The following is a 17,359-nucleotide window of genomic DNA, read 5'->3' as shown; positions in this document are numbered from 1 at the left end:
AAAGGAACAGGGAGAAAGAAGGGAAGCGTGTAGGAAGGGAAACATTGTGCGTCGTTGATTACATCATCTGATGCCCTGAGGACATACGCCAGATCAAAAGAGAGTAAAGCGCCAGGAGCCGTTTGCATGCTCGTGTGCCAGTGCCGCGTACAGTCACCCCAAATGTGTAGCGTGTGCCAGGACTCTGCCAAGCTGCCGTCAGCCAGGTAGCAGGTAGGGTGTGCAGTGATAAGCCTGGAGCCCCGGGAGCGGGCACAGCGTCGGATCTCCATACTGAATATTCATAGAGCTGAGAGATCACTGTGGCTTAACATAATGACTCTGAGGCTAAGCTTCCTAAGAGAGATTAGCTAAATAGTGTAGCTAGAGTAATGAGGTGTACCATGTCTGTGTGTATTCAGTGAGATGTGATCCATCTTCAAACACACACAGACACTTACTTACAGAATCACATACACACACAGACACACAGACACAGACACACACACACGCACACACACACACGCACACACACACAAAAACAACCGATGACATGCCCACCTAGCTCAAACGACTGTGGCATTCTAAGCAAGTCATCCTCGATCAGCTTCCTGGACAGCTACATACATGCATGCACGCACGCACGCACGCACGTGTGTGTGTGTGTGTGTGTGTGTGTGTGTGTGTGTGTGTGTGTGTGTGTGTGTGTGTGTGTGTGTGTGTGTGTGTACATGCATGTGTCACCATGCCTGCTTGTGTGCCTAAAGCGAGCAAAGGGAGGTGACGTCCAGTACATCTCAGTGGGGACCGGGGGGCTTGTCGGTGTGGATATAACCCCAGTGCCAAGGCCTCGGGCTGGGGTAGAGGATGAGAACAGACAGCCTCCCCGTGGGGCCCAGCTCTAGCCTCAACGCCGCAAGATGCACACCGTGTACACATATACACACATACACTCACATGTACACACATACACACATGTACACACATACACACATGTACAAACATACACACATGTACTATCTACTATCCATCCTCTACTATCAACTCATCTACTATCCACTCATCTACTATCCACCCTCTAATATCAACTCATCTACTATCCATCCTCTACTATCCACTCCTCTATCATCAACTCATCTACTATCCATCCTCTACTATCAACTCATCTACTATCCAGTCATCTACTATCCATCCTCTACTATCCACTCCTCTATCATCAACTCATCTACTATCCATCCTCTACTATCCACCCTCTAATATCAACTCATCTACTATCCATCCTCTAATATCCACTCATCTACTATCCATCCTCTACTATCAACTCATCTACTATCCATCCTCTACTATCCAGTCATCTACTATCTATCCTCTACTATCCACCCTCTAATATCCACTCATCTACTATCCATCCTCTACTCAGTGTTTCCCCTTACCATTTTTTAAATATTTTTTTAATTAAAGTTTGCTTTAATCACAGTAACGTTGGCGAGCTAGCAAAATTATACATAAATCATTTTCATATAAATCAATCTTCACTAAGACATTAAAACGGTGGTGCGGCACGGTCTAGAGAGACGCAGAAAAAAGCTACCAAATCCATTCCGAGACAACTCTGAGACTGACTAGTAGGGGTGGGAATCGCCAGAGACCTCACGATATGATACTATCGCGATACTTGCGTCACGATACGATAGTATCGCGATACTAAATATATCGCGATACGCTGAGTATATATATTTTTTTTTTATCAAATTTAATTTATTACCTTTTTTCAACTGCAAAGTAAAACGTTGTCAACATGTTTTATCTAATCAAATAAAGTTCAGTCTGTTCATCTCACTTCAATCATTTTTATTGCAGAACATGGTATTTTCTCAAGCAGACAGATGTAAACACTGTAATCTGTGTTGCATGTACCTGACAAACTGAACTGTTTGTATTACAGTCATATTCCAACTTAACTGAATGCACATGTGTGCGTGTGTGGACTACTGTACTATTACAGGTATTGAAATGAACAATGCAACTTCCTTATACAATTTTTTTTTTATTATTTTTTTATGAATAATTAAATATCGATACAGTATCGCCACGCAAAGTATCGCGATACTACTACGTATCGATTCCCCCCCCCACCCCTACTGACTAGCATTGCGCGTAACAAGTCTCAGGGCTAGATCCACAAAGAATGGATTGCACGGTGCTAATTGCACCCTTACTTACAATTCATTATGAATTGAAAATGGGGGACCCTGATGTAAACAAGATGAAAGTCTTTCTCTGGTCTGCATCCCCTTAACAATTGTGTGTATTGAGCCGTACTGTATTGTACCCATTCTGCAATCTGTTAATACAATTTTCATTCAATCAATCACCTTGTTAATATTTATTTACCTAATTTATGTGCAATCGTTTCATTTCAGCTCAGTGTAGAGAAATGCACCGATACTAACACTTACTGCGTGCGTCTATGACGACACTGTTGACACCACGTATCCGTGACACGCACGCCCCGCGAAAAAACTAGTAGTTTTGAGGGCCTACCCCCTGAAAAAAATCCTAGGGGAAACACTGCTCTACTATCAACTAATCTACTATCCATCCTTTACTATCCATCCTCTACTATCAACTAATCTACTATCCATCCTCTACTATCAACTAATCTATTATCCATCTTCTACTATCCACCCTCTACTATCCATCCTCTACTATCAATCCTCTACTATCAACTAATCTACTATCAACTAATCTACTATCAATCCTCTACTATCCATCCTCCACTATCCATCCTAATAGCTTTTGTCTCTCTCTTGCTCTTTTGCTCATCTCATACTTGCTCCATTGCCCTTCATCTACCCCCCCCACCTCGTCCCCCCACCGCAGTGAGTCTTATTCACAGTGACACAGACCACACGCTAGAACATCTTCCACTAACTTCAGTTAATTAGACCCCTGCATCTCCTTAGCTCTGTGTGTGTGTGTGTGTGTGTGCGTGTGTGTCATGATACACAATTCTGTTGTCTAAATGACGACAGAAATTAATGACTTTCTCACTTAAATAAGATCTGAAATATTATTTGAAAATTGCAGAGTTTTGGTTTGACATCACACTTCACATTACCATGAAGTTCAATGCCATGAACATCAATTGGATTAAAAAAACATTTAACAAGTGATGTTGCATATGTGAGAAGATATTGTGATACACATTGACGGTATTAACAATAAATCCTTATGATTACTGATATATAAATGTCCTCTGTATCACCTAGCCATACTAGTGAGGAGCACTAGTTCTAGTTTTGAATTCAGCCTATAGTATTTTATTTTATAATTCTATTCTATTGTGCTTCTATTTTAATTTAGTTTATATTCCATTTTATCTTATTCTACCTTCTATTTTATTCTACTGTAATTGTCTGTCCTTTAATGTCGCACAAAACGACCAAATCAATGTGTAAACTACTAGACAATAAAGACCTTTCTGATTCAGATTTTGATTTTGATTCTGTGTGTGTATGTGTGAATGAATGAATGAATAAATGAATGAATTAATGAATGACATTTAATTTTCTTGTCATGTCCGACAACCCAAAAACAATAATTGAATATAACATTCACTTCCCAAGGTTTGTAAGCTACACCATGTACACCATCAGAGGCCAAAATAAATACATCACATACAGTATATGTTCTTTTTGTACGTTTATCCCAAACTCTCTCTCTAAATATTCTGCAAGTGCATCAAAAATCCATTTTAGTCTTTCTGCATCACTTTAACTCCTGTCAAATAACTTTTGATGCAACTCATAATATAATGGACAATAAAACATAAAATGAGACTCATTCTCAATATTACAGTAAATACAGATTGTGTGTGTGTATGTGTATATATTAGTGGTGAGACTCGATAAAACATTTTAATCGAATTAATCCGAGACTTTATAGTTAATTAATCACATTTTAATCGTGTATCAATATTTGATGCGAAAAGCAATATTTTTCAATTCAAATGAATATACATTAAGCAGCAAAATCCTGTATTAGCTACTACACAGACCAAACAGATCAATGCAATTTTTAACAAAGTGCAGCAATTTTAGGAATAATATATATATATATAGCGCAAAGGACCTTTTGTAAATTCAAGCACTTTCGAGGTAAAAGTAAAACGCAGTACTTTCAAGTACATTCCAGAACAGTTGAACATTGGAAAAACTAAATTATTGATCTCAATTCCTCTTATTTTTATTTTTTTATGAACAAACCAGACTAAGAAAAAAAGTAATTTGCGATTTATTATACTTTATACTTATAGCACATGCATGAGTCTAGTCTCCTTTGAAAGGTAACATTCTTACACAATAAAGAAAAATCATCATGCGATTAAATGCATCAATTTTTTTTACTTTTAATCCTTTCTGTAGTTAATTAATCGAAATTAATGCGATAAAGTAACAGGGTTGGGGGTTTCATTCCCACTGGGGCCACCTTTGTTATAACATGTGTGCACTCACAATAAGGTGCTTTGGATAATGTATATGTACACAGAATGCATATGAACACGTGAGAATACTTACTACAGCGCAGAGTCGTTGAGCTCGTACTCGTACCCTCTGGCCGCTGCAGCCCTCACCCCCTGGTCCACCCACAGACAGGAAAGGGCGTGGCCTAAAAAAGGAAACAGCACCTGGTCCTCATCAAAGCACCGCCCACAAGACAGGACCGAATGGGCGTGGACCTGCGGGAAGGATGGAGAGAGAGAGAGAGAGAGAGAGAAGGATGAGAGGGCAAACAAATGGATGGGTGTAAGGACTGGTGGTAGCCGGATGGGAAAGGATGAGCACAATTGATAAATAATAAGCCAATTTGTCAATCTAGCCTCTATAGAACTGAGCAAAACGGTGACGTTATTAGATGCTGAAATGAGTGGATGCATGCGTATGCATGTGCACGCAGTTGCACACGCACACACACACACTCTGGGTGACATTTAATAGAGGAAACACCATTGTTATTATCTCTAAGCAGGATGTGATGCGTGGGTGTTTAGTGTTTGATCTCTACTAACTTTGACAATAAAGATATTCAAATCAAATTGAACCCGACAATAAAACCACCCACCTAGTCTCCATGCTCTCTCTCTCTCTCTCTCTCTCATATGCACACACATACCATTATCATCGTGTAATTACTATGTTCCACATTTAACCGGTTGTTAATTTCTGCAAATAGGGGCTTGTCGGAACTATGTGATTGAAACACACCATAAACCCAGCGTCATTATCAATCTGTGTGTGTTATAAACCCTGTGAACTCCACCAGGTCAGTCTAGGGCTGTCCCTTTAGTCCATTAGTCCATCGCTTTGGTCTTAGTCCACCAAGTCTTTATTAGTCAATTAGTCGATTTGTATATATTTTTCCCCATGAGTTGATAATAATAATAATAATAATAATAATAATAAACAGAGTTTTTTTTCCAGAAAGATTATCTCTGGTCAGCAAATAATGAAGGAGGTCCTTTTGCATTATGGAAAACTCAAACCTTACAGATTTGTCTATGAAACCAACTAATCGATTAGTTGACAAATTCTACGACTATTAGTGGACTGAGAAGTTGTTTAGTGGAGGACGGCAGCAGTTCATTCATCATCAAAGAGCAGAATCATCCCACGGCTGTTCATGGACTTCAATGAAACGCTGTTCACACAGGAAACAAAAGAACGCCAAGTCCATTGGCTTCATAGGTTATACAGACAGAGAGAGAGAGAGAGAGAGAGAGAGAGAGAGAGAGAGAGAGAGAGAGAGAGAGAGAGAGAGAGAGAGATGTTAGGTGCATGTGTGTAGCCTACCTAGACAGTGTTCATAAGCCCTTGAGGCTGCTGAAGAGTTTAGCATAAGTTGATGCAATTAATTCAAATTTAACAATAGAAAGGATTTAGAAATGAATCAATATGGTTTTTATTTTAGTAGGGAGAGAGAGAGGGAGGGGGAAATTGTGTTTATTATATTAGGTCATTCCACCATTAGAAATACATGTTCTTAATTAAAAGATGTCAGTCTATAATAAAACAATTTAATATAATGTAATTTTTTTAATGTAAATTAAAAAAAAGAAGCGGATGTAAATGTGTGTCTATAGCTGATGTGATGTGTGACTCATAGCTGATGTGATGTGTGACTCATAGCTGATGTGATGTGTGTCCATAGCTGATGTGATGTGTGTCTATAGCTGATGTGATGTGTGTCCATAGCTGATGTGATGTGTGTCTAATATATAGCTGATGTGATGTGTGTCTAATATATAGCTGATGTGATGTGTGTCTATAGCTGATGTGATGTGTGACTCATAGCTGATGTGATGTGTGTCCATAGCTGATGTGATGTGTGACTCATAGCTGATGTGATGTGTGTCTAATATATAGCTGATGTGATGTGTGTCCATAGCTGATGTGATGTGTGTCCATAGCTGATGTGATGTGTGTCTATAGCTGATGTGATGTGTGTCTATAGCTGATGTGATGTGTGTCCATAGCTGATGTGATGTGTGTCCATAGCTGATGTGATGTGTGTTCATAGCTGATGTGATGTGTGTTCATAGCTGATGTGATGTGTGTCTATAGCTGATGTGATGTGTGTCCATAGCTGATGTGATGTGTGTCCATAGCTGATGTGATGTGTGTCCATAGCTGATGTGATGTGTGTCTATAGCTGATGTGATGTGTGAATCATAGCTGATGTGATGTGTGTCCATAGCTGATGTGATGTGTGTCCATAGCTGATGTGATGTGTGTCTATAGCTGATGTGATGTGTGAATCATAGCTGATGTGATGTGTGTCTATAGCTGATGTGATGTGTGTCTATAGCTGATGTGATGTGTGTCCATAGCTGATGTGATGTGTGTTCATAGCTGATGTGATGTGTGTTCATAGCTGATGTGATGTGTGTCCATAGCTGATGTGATGTGTGTCCATAGCTGATGTGATGTGTGTCTATAGCTGATGTGATGTGTGACCCATAGCTGATAGTGATGTGTTCACAGAGGTATGTTCACGGAGGTGTGTTGCATTCACAGAGGTGCGTTGCGTTCAGAGGTGCGTTGTGGTTTTGTGCATGAGCAGTTTGGACTTTTTAAGACTGAAGTTTATTGAACAAAAATGTATTACCTTGTCCAACCTTAGTGGAGATTCTCTAGAATTTGGTGGTGGGAGGCACCTCCGCTAAACTGCTCCGGGGGAGGCTCTGATTATGTGTGTGTGTGTAAGAGAAAGAGAGAGAGAGAGAGAGAGAGAGAGAGAGAGAGAGAGAGAGAGAGAGAGAGAGAGAGAGAGAGAGAGAGAGGCACACTTATATGTGTATGTTTTCCTGTGTAGGTGTATGTATGTCATAGTATTCAGAGTGTACTTTTATGTGTATGTTCCTGTTCCTGAAGTGTGTGTATCCTGTTCCTGAAGTGTGTGTGTGTGTGTGTGTGTGTGTGTGTGTGTGTGTGTGTGTGTGTGTGTGTGTGTGTGTGTGTGTGTGTGTGTGTGTGTGTGTGTGTGTGTAGACATACTTGTTACGGGCCTGGAATGTTTTGGCCGCTGTCGACAGCCTAATGCATCAAGGCTGAGTAAACAGCGCTGCCAGTGGAGCGTTCATCCACTGTGCTGTGTGTGTGTGTGTGTGTGTGTGTGTGTGTGTGTGTGTGTGTGTGTGTGTGTGTGTGTGTGTGTGTGTGTGTGTGTGTGTGTGTGTGTGTGTGTGTGTGTGTGTGTGTGTGTGTGTGTGTGTGTGTGTGTGTGTGTGTGTGTACTGAGGCACAAAGTTCCATGGGTGCCAGCAGCAGCTGTTTTTCTGCCCTCTAGAGGTTATCTGGAGGTAGCACATGGAGGTGGGTCGGGACCCCATTATGACAAGGATGTAGAATTCTGAGAAGTGAACATTCAAATTAGTGACTGATTAAATGATTTTCTTTAATAGATAATCAGCAGATAATCTACATCAGCCGATTCCTGAGCTCACGGTGCTGATAAACACATCTTCGCTTTTCTCTCTCCCTCTGTGTGTGTGTGTGTGTGTGTGTGTGTGTGTGTGTGTGTGTGTGTGTGTGTGTGTGTGTGTGTGTGTGTGTGTGTGTGTGTGTGTGTGTGTGTGTGTGTGTGTGTATGTGTGCTTCAATACACCAAGCAAACTTGGCACAGTGTTTAATAAGAGATAGTAGTGGATTTGTGGGACAGAATCTCCTCTCTATCACCTTGTTGTCACCTCTAACGTTAGTCACTTGGTAGATGATATGAGCAGATTATGCAATGCAAGTTCACTGCAGAGACAGTGCAGACAGACAATAACATTAGTGTTAAATAAATGCTCATTTAAGTTCAGCAATTGTGTGTCTCATTTATTATTATTATATATTATATTACATTATATATCGGCCATTGGTCGATCTTTTGATCAAAATATTTTTCTTTGTCCAGAGGCTGAAAGGATTCAGAGCGCCTGGTATAGGATGAGGATGGGGATGAGGAGAGGGAGGGATAAATATGTCTCAGAGCTCAGACTGCATACTATTTAGTAAACATTTTGAATAGCATTTTGTATTCTGTACTTTATTAGCAGTAAGATGCCAGGGAGATACTGCCCTCTAGGGGTGATCAGGAGGAAGACACAAGGTATGTTCACATGCATGACTCATGCTGGTATGTCAGAAAATGGATTAAATGGCTTTGATCATAGGTTGTTTCTTACCTGGCGAAGAGCCAAATGGCCCGAAACATTTCTCATATTCATTCAATAAACGGTACCTTGTGAGCAAGTGTGTGACTTCCTAGCATTTTCTTTGGATACATTTGTACCTGTTCGAATGGAGTGACCTACCCCTGCACAGTAAAGTTCTACAATCAATTTAAACAGAAAATCTGGATCTAAGTTTAGTGTGACATCAGCTGATTGAAACACTGTTTGTGTTTAAATGTTGCAGACCGGATGTTCACATTCCCACACTTTTATTTAATTAGCATTTTAATCCTAGTCTATTTTGAAATTGTATGTATGTGTGGATTTCTGTTTTGGGGTTCATGTTTGATTATGGTGTGTTTTGGAAGGAGACTGCTGCTTGAGCAACACCTAAACAGGATCCACATAAACACATTTTAAACATTTAAAAATATATAGGCCCTACTTGGTGGCAAGAACCCATTAATACTCCTTATTGTAGCATTAACTCATTCAAACTGACTAAAACAATCTTTGTCAACTAAAGCCCTATTCACACAGGACGAGTATTACCTGGGGATCCATGAAAATACCCCCCTGCTGTGATTTCCAGATGCGCATTCGTACAACATACGTTTTTACGTGGAGGTGTCCTGAGATTGAACTTGACACGCCCATATTTTTGACTGTCAGGGTGTGTGATCGAACATATTAACTGTATGACAGTTACAGTATGTGCACCTACTTTGGACAGAAATATATGTAGGCCTATCGATCTCCATGCTGAGGTGAAGCAGATTGATTTGACATTTGCACTGAAAATGCATTTAAAACTGTATTGATTTTACTACCACGAAAAACTAATTACGACCCCAAATTACTGAGATGCTGATTCACATGGGACTAAGATGAGATGACCTCTGTGTCTGCCGAAATATCTTAGGTCATTTGCGCTGGAATTTTTACTATTTTTAGTCCCATGTGAATAGGGCTTAAGAACCCTAATGAATGATTACCAGTGGACTAATTGACTACCAGGGATACATTGATGGATTAGGAGGAAAGCCACACAGGCAGACAGACAGGCAGACAGGCAGACAGACAGATAGGTGGGCAGACAGACAGGCAAACAGACAGGGAGACAGACTACCTTGTTCTTGCTGTTGGCCAGGTTGATGCGTAGGACACCCATACCATGGAGGACAAACTTCATGGAGGTCAGGAGGTTATCCAGCACTGCTGGCTGCCAAAGGTCAAGGGTCACAGGTCAAATACATGAGTAGTCATGGCAACAAGGCAAAACAACATACTGTGCATATATGGGTTTGTGTGTGTGTGCGTGTGTGTGTGTGTGTGTGTGTGTTCATTACACCCAGGGGACCAGCTATCAAGCTAGATGAGTAGTAGATTCAAACACAACATAAGTCACTCCTATAAAGTAAAGAGGGGAGGGGCTGAGGGAGGGGAGGGGCTGTCTTTGTCTATAAGCCCAGCATCTCTATTATTATTATTCTCTCTCTCTCTCTCTCTCTCTCTCTCTCTCTCTCTCTCTCTCTCCTGCCAGTGAAAGATAAGCCTCACATTCCATCCCGATTCTATCACAGTCTAGCCTCTTCCCCCCCCCCCTCTCTCTCTCTATCTCTCTCTCTCTCTCTCTCTCTCTCTCTCTCTTAGTGTGCTGAGGTGAGATAAGTCTGAGATGACAAGTGTGAGGGCCGCTGACTCAGAGGTGACAGCCAAAAATTCCTACGTTAGTAGAAGTTCCGCTGTGGCACATTGATTTGTGTCAGAAATAGGTGTCGTGCATCTCTCTCTCCTTCCCCCTCCAGATCTCAGACGCTTCATCTCCTCAGGTCTGCTATTTCATAAATACCTTTACGAATTCATACCCTGTTATGGCGGATTAAACACATTGCATTCACTTCAAGGGGCTGGTAACACAAACCCCTGTAGCCATTTAAAAAAAGGATCAAATAAAATGTCTATGTTAATGAACTCAACGTTTTCCAGATCTTACGCCCATGTGTTTGATATTTAGATTCACAACCACATCTGAAACACTGTGACATCAGTTTAAACTGACTTTTGAAACACAAGTTCAAAACAAAAAGCCAGGAGGATGATCTCACCCTGGCTGACACCTGTGGCAAGTCACGTTATTGTCGATGACCTCATATGGGGGCTTCTGTTACCTGGATCCTGCCCTCATTGACCCTGCATGGGTCTGTCTGTGTGACTCAGTCGGAACTCCTCAGAAAACCGCAAGACTGATTGGACGTTAGAGGCTTTGATGTGGGAGTGGACCAGTAAGAAGCCGGGGGATTCAGGCTCCCAGGTAGAGAGCTTGTTTAGTTTCACCATTGGGAGCAGGGATGGACCGATAACACTGTACCGACTCCAATTCCTAACGGGCCGATACGGAGTACCGATCCGATCCATTACCGTTAGTGAACAGTATAGACTTCGACCGTCAGTTTGGGGTCATTGTAGGGCTGCTTGATTATGGCAAAAATCTCGTTAATTCTGGTCGATATTGAGATCACGATTATTTAACATGATTACTCATTGACATTGGAAACATTATGCATTCATTGAACTTCAAAAAGAATATATATATTTCCTTGAACTTTAAATATTATAAAAAAAAAAAAAAAAACTAAAACATAACCTGGCTCAAAGGCTTGACCTCGCTTAAAAAACATGACCGGGCTAAGAGTCGATTATCTTGTTTTCATAATCAATTGGGAGCCAAAACCATAACTGAAAATAAAATGTGATGAATTGCCCAGCCCTAGGTCATTGGACAAAAGAGATCATATATATTATAGCCTCGTCCATTTTTCAATGCAGAAAATCAAGTCACTTTGCTTTAATTTCAGGCATGTTAGACATGTTTCCTGGAATCATACAATTCACTCAGCTCATGAAAGGATACAAATTAAATCAAATAGAAATAACACAAAAATGTGATTTATGGTACGTTCAGTCTTTTCATTGTTTTCTATGGAACAGTGTGCTCTTGTGCAGAGAGAGACTTGCGAGAGAGAGAGAGAGAGAGAGAGAGAGAGAGAGAGAGAGAGGAGAGAGACTCGCTGAGAGAGAGAGATACTTGCTGAGAGAGAGAGAGACTCGCTGAGAGAGAGGCTTTTGATATTCTTTATTAAAACATCAACAAAAAAAAGGCCAGTAGAGACAAAAAACCTCACGACATCTTCATAAAACTAACCTTCACACCTTCACCCCCTCCCCAATATATCCCAACATCAGTGCACATAGACAATTGACGCTCAGCCCCTCCTCCCCCACAGTACATATTGCATTCCCCAGTCATTCTTGAACGCACCAACATCATGTCTCAGTGAAAGATACATAAACTCAACCTAAGGCGTGCAGAGATCATTCCCTCAACATAGCCACTGATTCCGTAGGACCAACGCCCATGATCATATTCCTGCGGGTTAGCCAAATGGCTAACTTAGTCTCACTCTCACCATATATAAATCAGTAGTACAGCTACAGCCTTATTACGCACTGAATACATATGCCCAAGAATGAAACTCCCCACACAGAAAATCTCCCCAGTTTCACACACAACCCCTTGAGAAACACAACACATTGTTGACTCTTTGGCATTGTAGGAAAACATGAATAGATAGAATAGAATAGAATACTTTTAATATCCCGTGGGAAATTTGACACTGCAAATCGCTCAACATTTAAACATTAGACAGAACAGGTCACGAATTAGAATAATACAACGAATCAAATCAAGTTGCCTAGATAAGAGTAGAGTAAATAGAAAAAAATGGAATAAAATATACAGTAAATAAATACAGTACTGAGGTCTACAGTAGGTGTAATATTGCACAGTGCTGTTTCAAACTAAGTCCAGGAAGATGGTAACTGCCACTCTGCCATTGTATAGTCTGATGGCTGTTGGAATGAAGGACTTCCTGTGCCGTTCAGTGCTGCATTTGGGTAGTGTGAGCCTAGCACTGAACATGCTCCTCCTGTCAGCCAAGTCTGTGTATAGTGGGGGAGGGGTTTTCCCTGATGGCCTGGAGCTTAGCAAGGCTCCTCCTCTCTGCCACCCTCGCTAGGGAGTCCAGCTCCACCCCAACCACGCTACTGGCCTTCCTGACCAGCTTATCCAGCCTGTTTGTGTCCCTGCTCTCAGTCCGCTGCCCCAGCAGGTCACAGCGTACAAGAAGGCGCCCGCCACCACCGACTCATAGAACATCCTCAACATCCTTGTACAGACATTGAAGGATCTCAGCCTTCTGAGAAGTAGAGTCGGCTCGGGCCCTTCTTGTACAGTGCTCCTGCGTGTTTGCCCTGTTCAGTTTGTTGTCGATGTGCACACCGAGATATTGTACACCTCAACCATGTCCACATCAACTCCCCTGATGGAAACTGGGGTCACAGGTGCACTCCTCCCCAGCTCCACCACCAGTTCCCTGGTCTTCGCCACATTTAGCTGCAGGTGGTTTTTATCGCACCATGTGACGAAGTCCACTACCAGTTCCCGGTATTCCCTCTTGTCACCGGGTAGAAATGGTTAACGGTTTCAGACAGTCCGCAAAAGGGGATGTCTGCCAGGAAGCCTCTGGGGGGGTTAACTACAGCCAGCCGATGCCACAGGGAGGAAGCCACCAGGTTGTTAATGATGAGCACCCTCCCTCTGTAGGATACCTGCGGTAGCAGCCCTCCACCTCGACAACCTAGCCACCATTGTCTGTGCTACGCCCTCCCAGTTTTTACTGACCCACCCCTCTGAACCCAGATATACCCCTAAAAGTGTGAGGCCATTCTCACCCCACTGTAGCTCCCCTGGTAACTGTGGTAATGCCAGGCCCCTCCATGCCCCACACTGCAGTGCCTCGCTCTTACTCCAGTTCACCCTCGCTGAAGCTGCTCTCGCATACACCCCAAGGCTATCCTCTACAGCTCTTACATCCTCTCCATCCCTGACAAAGATGGTCAAGTCATCCCGTAGGCAGATAGACATATTGGCCTATCAATCCCCAAATCAGGTGCACACCCTTCAACCTCGCTGAGAGAGAGAGACTCGCTGAGAGAGAGAGAGTGCACTCGCCTTACAGTAAGAAGTCTTTCCATGACAACAGCCATTTGACCTTCACATCCTGAACTGCACGAGACCAGGATTAGCCCAGACCCTGACTCCAAACCTGACCTCTGACCTCAGTTTGGAATACACCAACCATACATACACAACCATGCTAGAACAAGAATGCACTCACACTCACACACGCATACAGAAATGCACACACACACACACACACACACACACACACACAGAATTACAGCACCATGCACACACGCACAGATAATTACAGCGTGTGCATTATGGGTCAGATCCTCCCGTTGAGCCCACTAGCCCAGCCAATACAAGCACATTCCAGGCCTTTGTTACTTGTCTGATCAGAGGCAGTTCCTCCTTGCCACTGTGTGTGTGTGTGTGTGTGTGTGTGTGTGTGTGTGTGTGTGTGTGTGTGTGTGTGTGTGTGTGTGTGTGTGTCAGAGAAAGAGACAGCTGAGTGAAGAGAGAGAAAGACAGAGAGACATGTAGAGACAGAGAGAGAGAGAGAGAGAGAGAGAGAAGAGAGAGAGAGAGAGAGAGAGAGAGAGAGAGAGAGAGAGAGAGAGAGAGAGAGAGAGAGAGAGAGAGAGAGAGAGAGAGAGAGACAGAATGTGGGCATGCTCCTGTGAGCACAATGAGGGCATTCTCAGGACAGTGTACAGACCTACAGTAGAGACATGATGTGCCCTTCATTCAAAAAGCTTCTCCATCATCTGGAGCTGCTAAACTAGCTACATATATCTCCTTCTTTCTCTCTTTCATAATCAAACATGGTACACGTTTATTCACCCTTTCCAATCTTCTGTCCTTCCTTCCTTCCCTACCTCCTTTCTCCTTCACTCGACCCTACCGTATAAGGGAGGTGCCGCACCACTGTGTCCGAGGGCAGGCACCCCCCCCCCCCCCCCAACAGGGACCATCCGACCCCACCAGCCAACCCCCCCCCCCCCCCCCCCCCCCCCAACCCAACCTAACCTATATAGCCCACCCCCCAAATGCCCAACAGCACAGCCCAGTCTGACATCTCATCCAAGGTCCCGATCCCACTCATCTCCCTGGCTCAGGTCCACAGCCCAGGCTGACATCGCATCCAAGGTCCACATCCCACTCATCCCCCTGGCTCAGGTCCACAGCCCAGGCTGACATCTCATCCAAGGTCCCGATCCCACTCATCTCCCTGGCTCAGGTCCACAGCCCAGGCTGACATCTCATCCAAGGTCCACATCCCACTCATCCCCCTGGCTCAGGTCCACAGCCCAGGCTGACATCTCATCCAAGGTCCCGATCTCACTCATCTCCCTGGCTCAGGTCCACAGCCCAGGCTGACATCTCATCCAAGGTCCACATCCCACTCATCCCCTGCTCAGGTCCACAGCCCAGTCTGACATCTCATCCAAGGTCCCGATCCCACTCATCCCCCTGGCTCAGGTCCACAGCCCAGTCTGACATCTCATCCAAGGTCCCGATCCCACTCATCCCCCTGGCTCAGGTCCACAGCCCAGTCTGACATCTCATCCAAGGTCCACATCCCACTCATCCCCCTGGCTCACGTCCACAGCCCAGGCTGACATCTCATCCAAGGTCCACATCCCACTCATCCCCCTGGCTCAGGTCCACAGCCCAGGCTGACATCTCATCCAAGGTCCACATCCCACTCACCCCCCTGGCTCAGGTCCACAGCCCAGTCTGACATCTCATCCAAGGTCCCCATCCCACTCATCCCCCTGGCTCAGGTCCACAGCCCAGGCTGACATCTCATCCAAGGTCCACATCCCACTCACCCCCTGGCTCAGGTCCACAGCCCAGGCTGACATCTCATCCAAGGTCCACATCCCACTCACCCCCCTGGCTCAGGTCCACAGCCCAGTCTGACATCTCATCCAAGGTCCACATCCCACTCATCCCCCTGGCTCAGGTCCACAGCCCAGGCTGACATCTCATCCAAGGTCCACATCCCACTCACCCCCCTGGCTCCACACCTCCCATCCCCTACTAAATCGTTCCCTTTATAGCTCTTTTCTTCAGTCCCCAGTGACAAAAAAATAAAACTAAAACATTTTACTCCCAATTGGTTTATAATTGTTTACTCAATTGTATTTTTTCTCTCTCGCTCCCTCCCTCCCTCCCTCCCTCCCACTCAAGACCTTGGTTTCTGTTGACAGAGTGGGATGGTGGGGAGTGGAAGAGGGAAGCGGGCAGTAAAGGGTGAGCTGTGTGTGTTTATTATCTACTTGGCTGTTAGTCAAGATGTTTTCTGAACCCACATGATGTCCTCAAAAGCACATCAAATCTCTGTTAATATCCTTTTGGGACATATGATCTGCAGCAGAACATGTAGACTAGAGCATGTTCTCTCAGTCTGTAGTGAGAAGTAGTCTTCTTTACTTACTAGAGTTTAGTTTATTAGGATCCCCATTAGTTGACGCAAAGAGCGCCAACTAGTCTACCTGAGGTCCGACTAACAAAACATACAAAGTACAAGTTCAGAGAAAAGGAATAAAAACAAGCACAAAGTCTAATCAGACAGACCAAGATAGATGTGAACATAAGCACAAAAAAAGTAATTGCACATTCCTACAAAGCTAAACTCAGCATAAATAAAGATTTGAATAAAGATTAGGGAGATGGCTCCTAATTAGATAGATCTTTCAAGTTTTTTATTTTTATTTAGGAAGGCTAGGTTGTGAGTATATGGGTGAGTGAGGCAAGTTGTTTCTATATGAGGTGGCTATGTACGCAATAGATTTTTAGATGATTGGTTCTTGGTGGTGGAAGGTCAAAATTATGTCTGTGTTTATCAATATCAATATCTTCTATATACCAACTGATTTGCTAAATACTGTATATAGGTGATTGAAGGTTAAGTATGTCTCTGATGAAAACGGCTAATCTAAAGGATATATAAGTTTCTCCACATAAAACCACGAGAGGCAACATTAGTGCTTCTAGTTCAGCTTCTAGTATTTTAATATAGGTAATATCAAGAAGGCTTAAACTAATCAAAAGGCTAGTTCTGTCACAGGACGGAGCCAAGTTAGATGAGGTCCAAACTCATTTCCATCATGCGTAATGTGTTATACTCAAGCATTTTCAGCTGAACCCCAATTCATTCTGGCCCGCTGCCTCTCCCAGCCGCAATTCAACTGGCCTGTGATACAAAATAAACTCACTGCGCGCCAATACAAATGTCTCGGCTTTTCTAGTCTGGTTCGAATTAACAAGATTGTTTGAGACCGAATCAGACTTCAAGAAACCGAGATAGCCTGACATCAATCATCGGGTTAATTTAAGCTGGCTAATAGGACTTTTGATCGACTTAGTTGAACCAGGTACGGGGAACGGGGCCCTGCTGTCTCAGTATATTGCTATGGAGATAGGAATCTTGTGTTTCTATCTCTAAATCTCTTTATTATATAATATATATAATCATACTACTGTATATGTATTATAGTATATTATGTTATAATCTATTTCATTCCTTTTAGCTCTGTCAATTATTTTCCAACCATGCTGTCTGGTGCTATGGGTGCTATTGAACTATCTGGAGCCCCACCCTCTTTTCTTGATCATCCAATCAGAAT

General features: G+C 43.2%; 1 protein-coding gene across 1 annotated transcript in view; it reads right to left on the bottom strand.

The window, feature by feature from the left end:
- gnav1 (guanine nucleotide binding protein (G protein) alpha v1) overlaps positions 1-17,359 on the bottom strand; it is an 80,763-nt gene that overhangs the window by 43,009 nt on the left and 20,395 nt on the right. Inside the window, exons 3-4 of the mRNA XM_084318556.1 lie at positions 9,828-9,920; positions 4,560-4,720 (exon numbers count right to left, since the gene is read on the bottom strand). Of these exons, the coding sequence (XP_084174682.1) occupies positions 4,560-4,720; positions 9,828-9,920 (254 nt within the window). The remainder of the gene's footprint in view (positions 1-4,559; positions 4,721-9,827; positions 9,921-17,359) is intronic.

Source organism: Notolepis coatsorum, assembly GCF_963971535.1.
Source record: "Notolepis coatsorum genome assembly, chromosome: 7".
Lineage (NCBI taxonomy): Eukaryota > Metazoa > Chordata > Actinopteri > Aulopiformes > Paralepididae > Notolepis > Notolepis coatsorum.
Note: the sequence above shows the minus strand (reverse complement) of the source record. Positions and strands in the feature narration are given on the sequence as shown.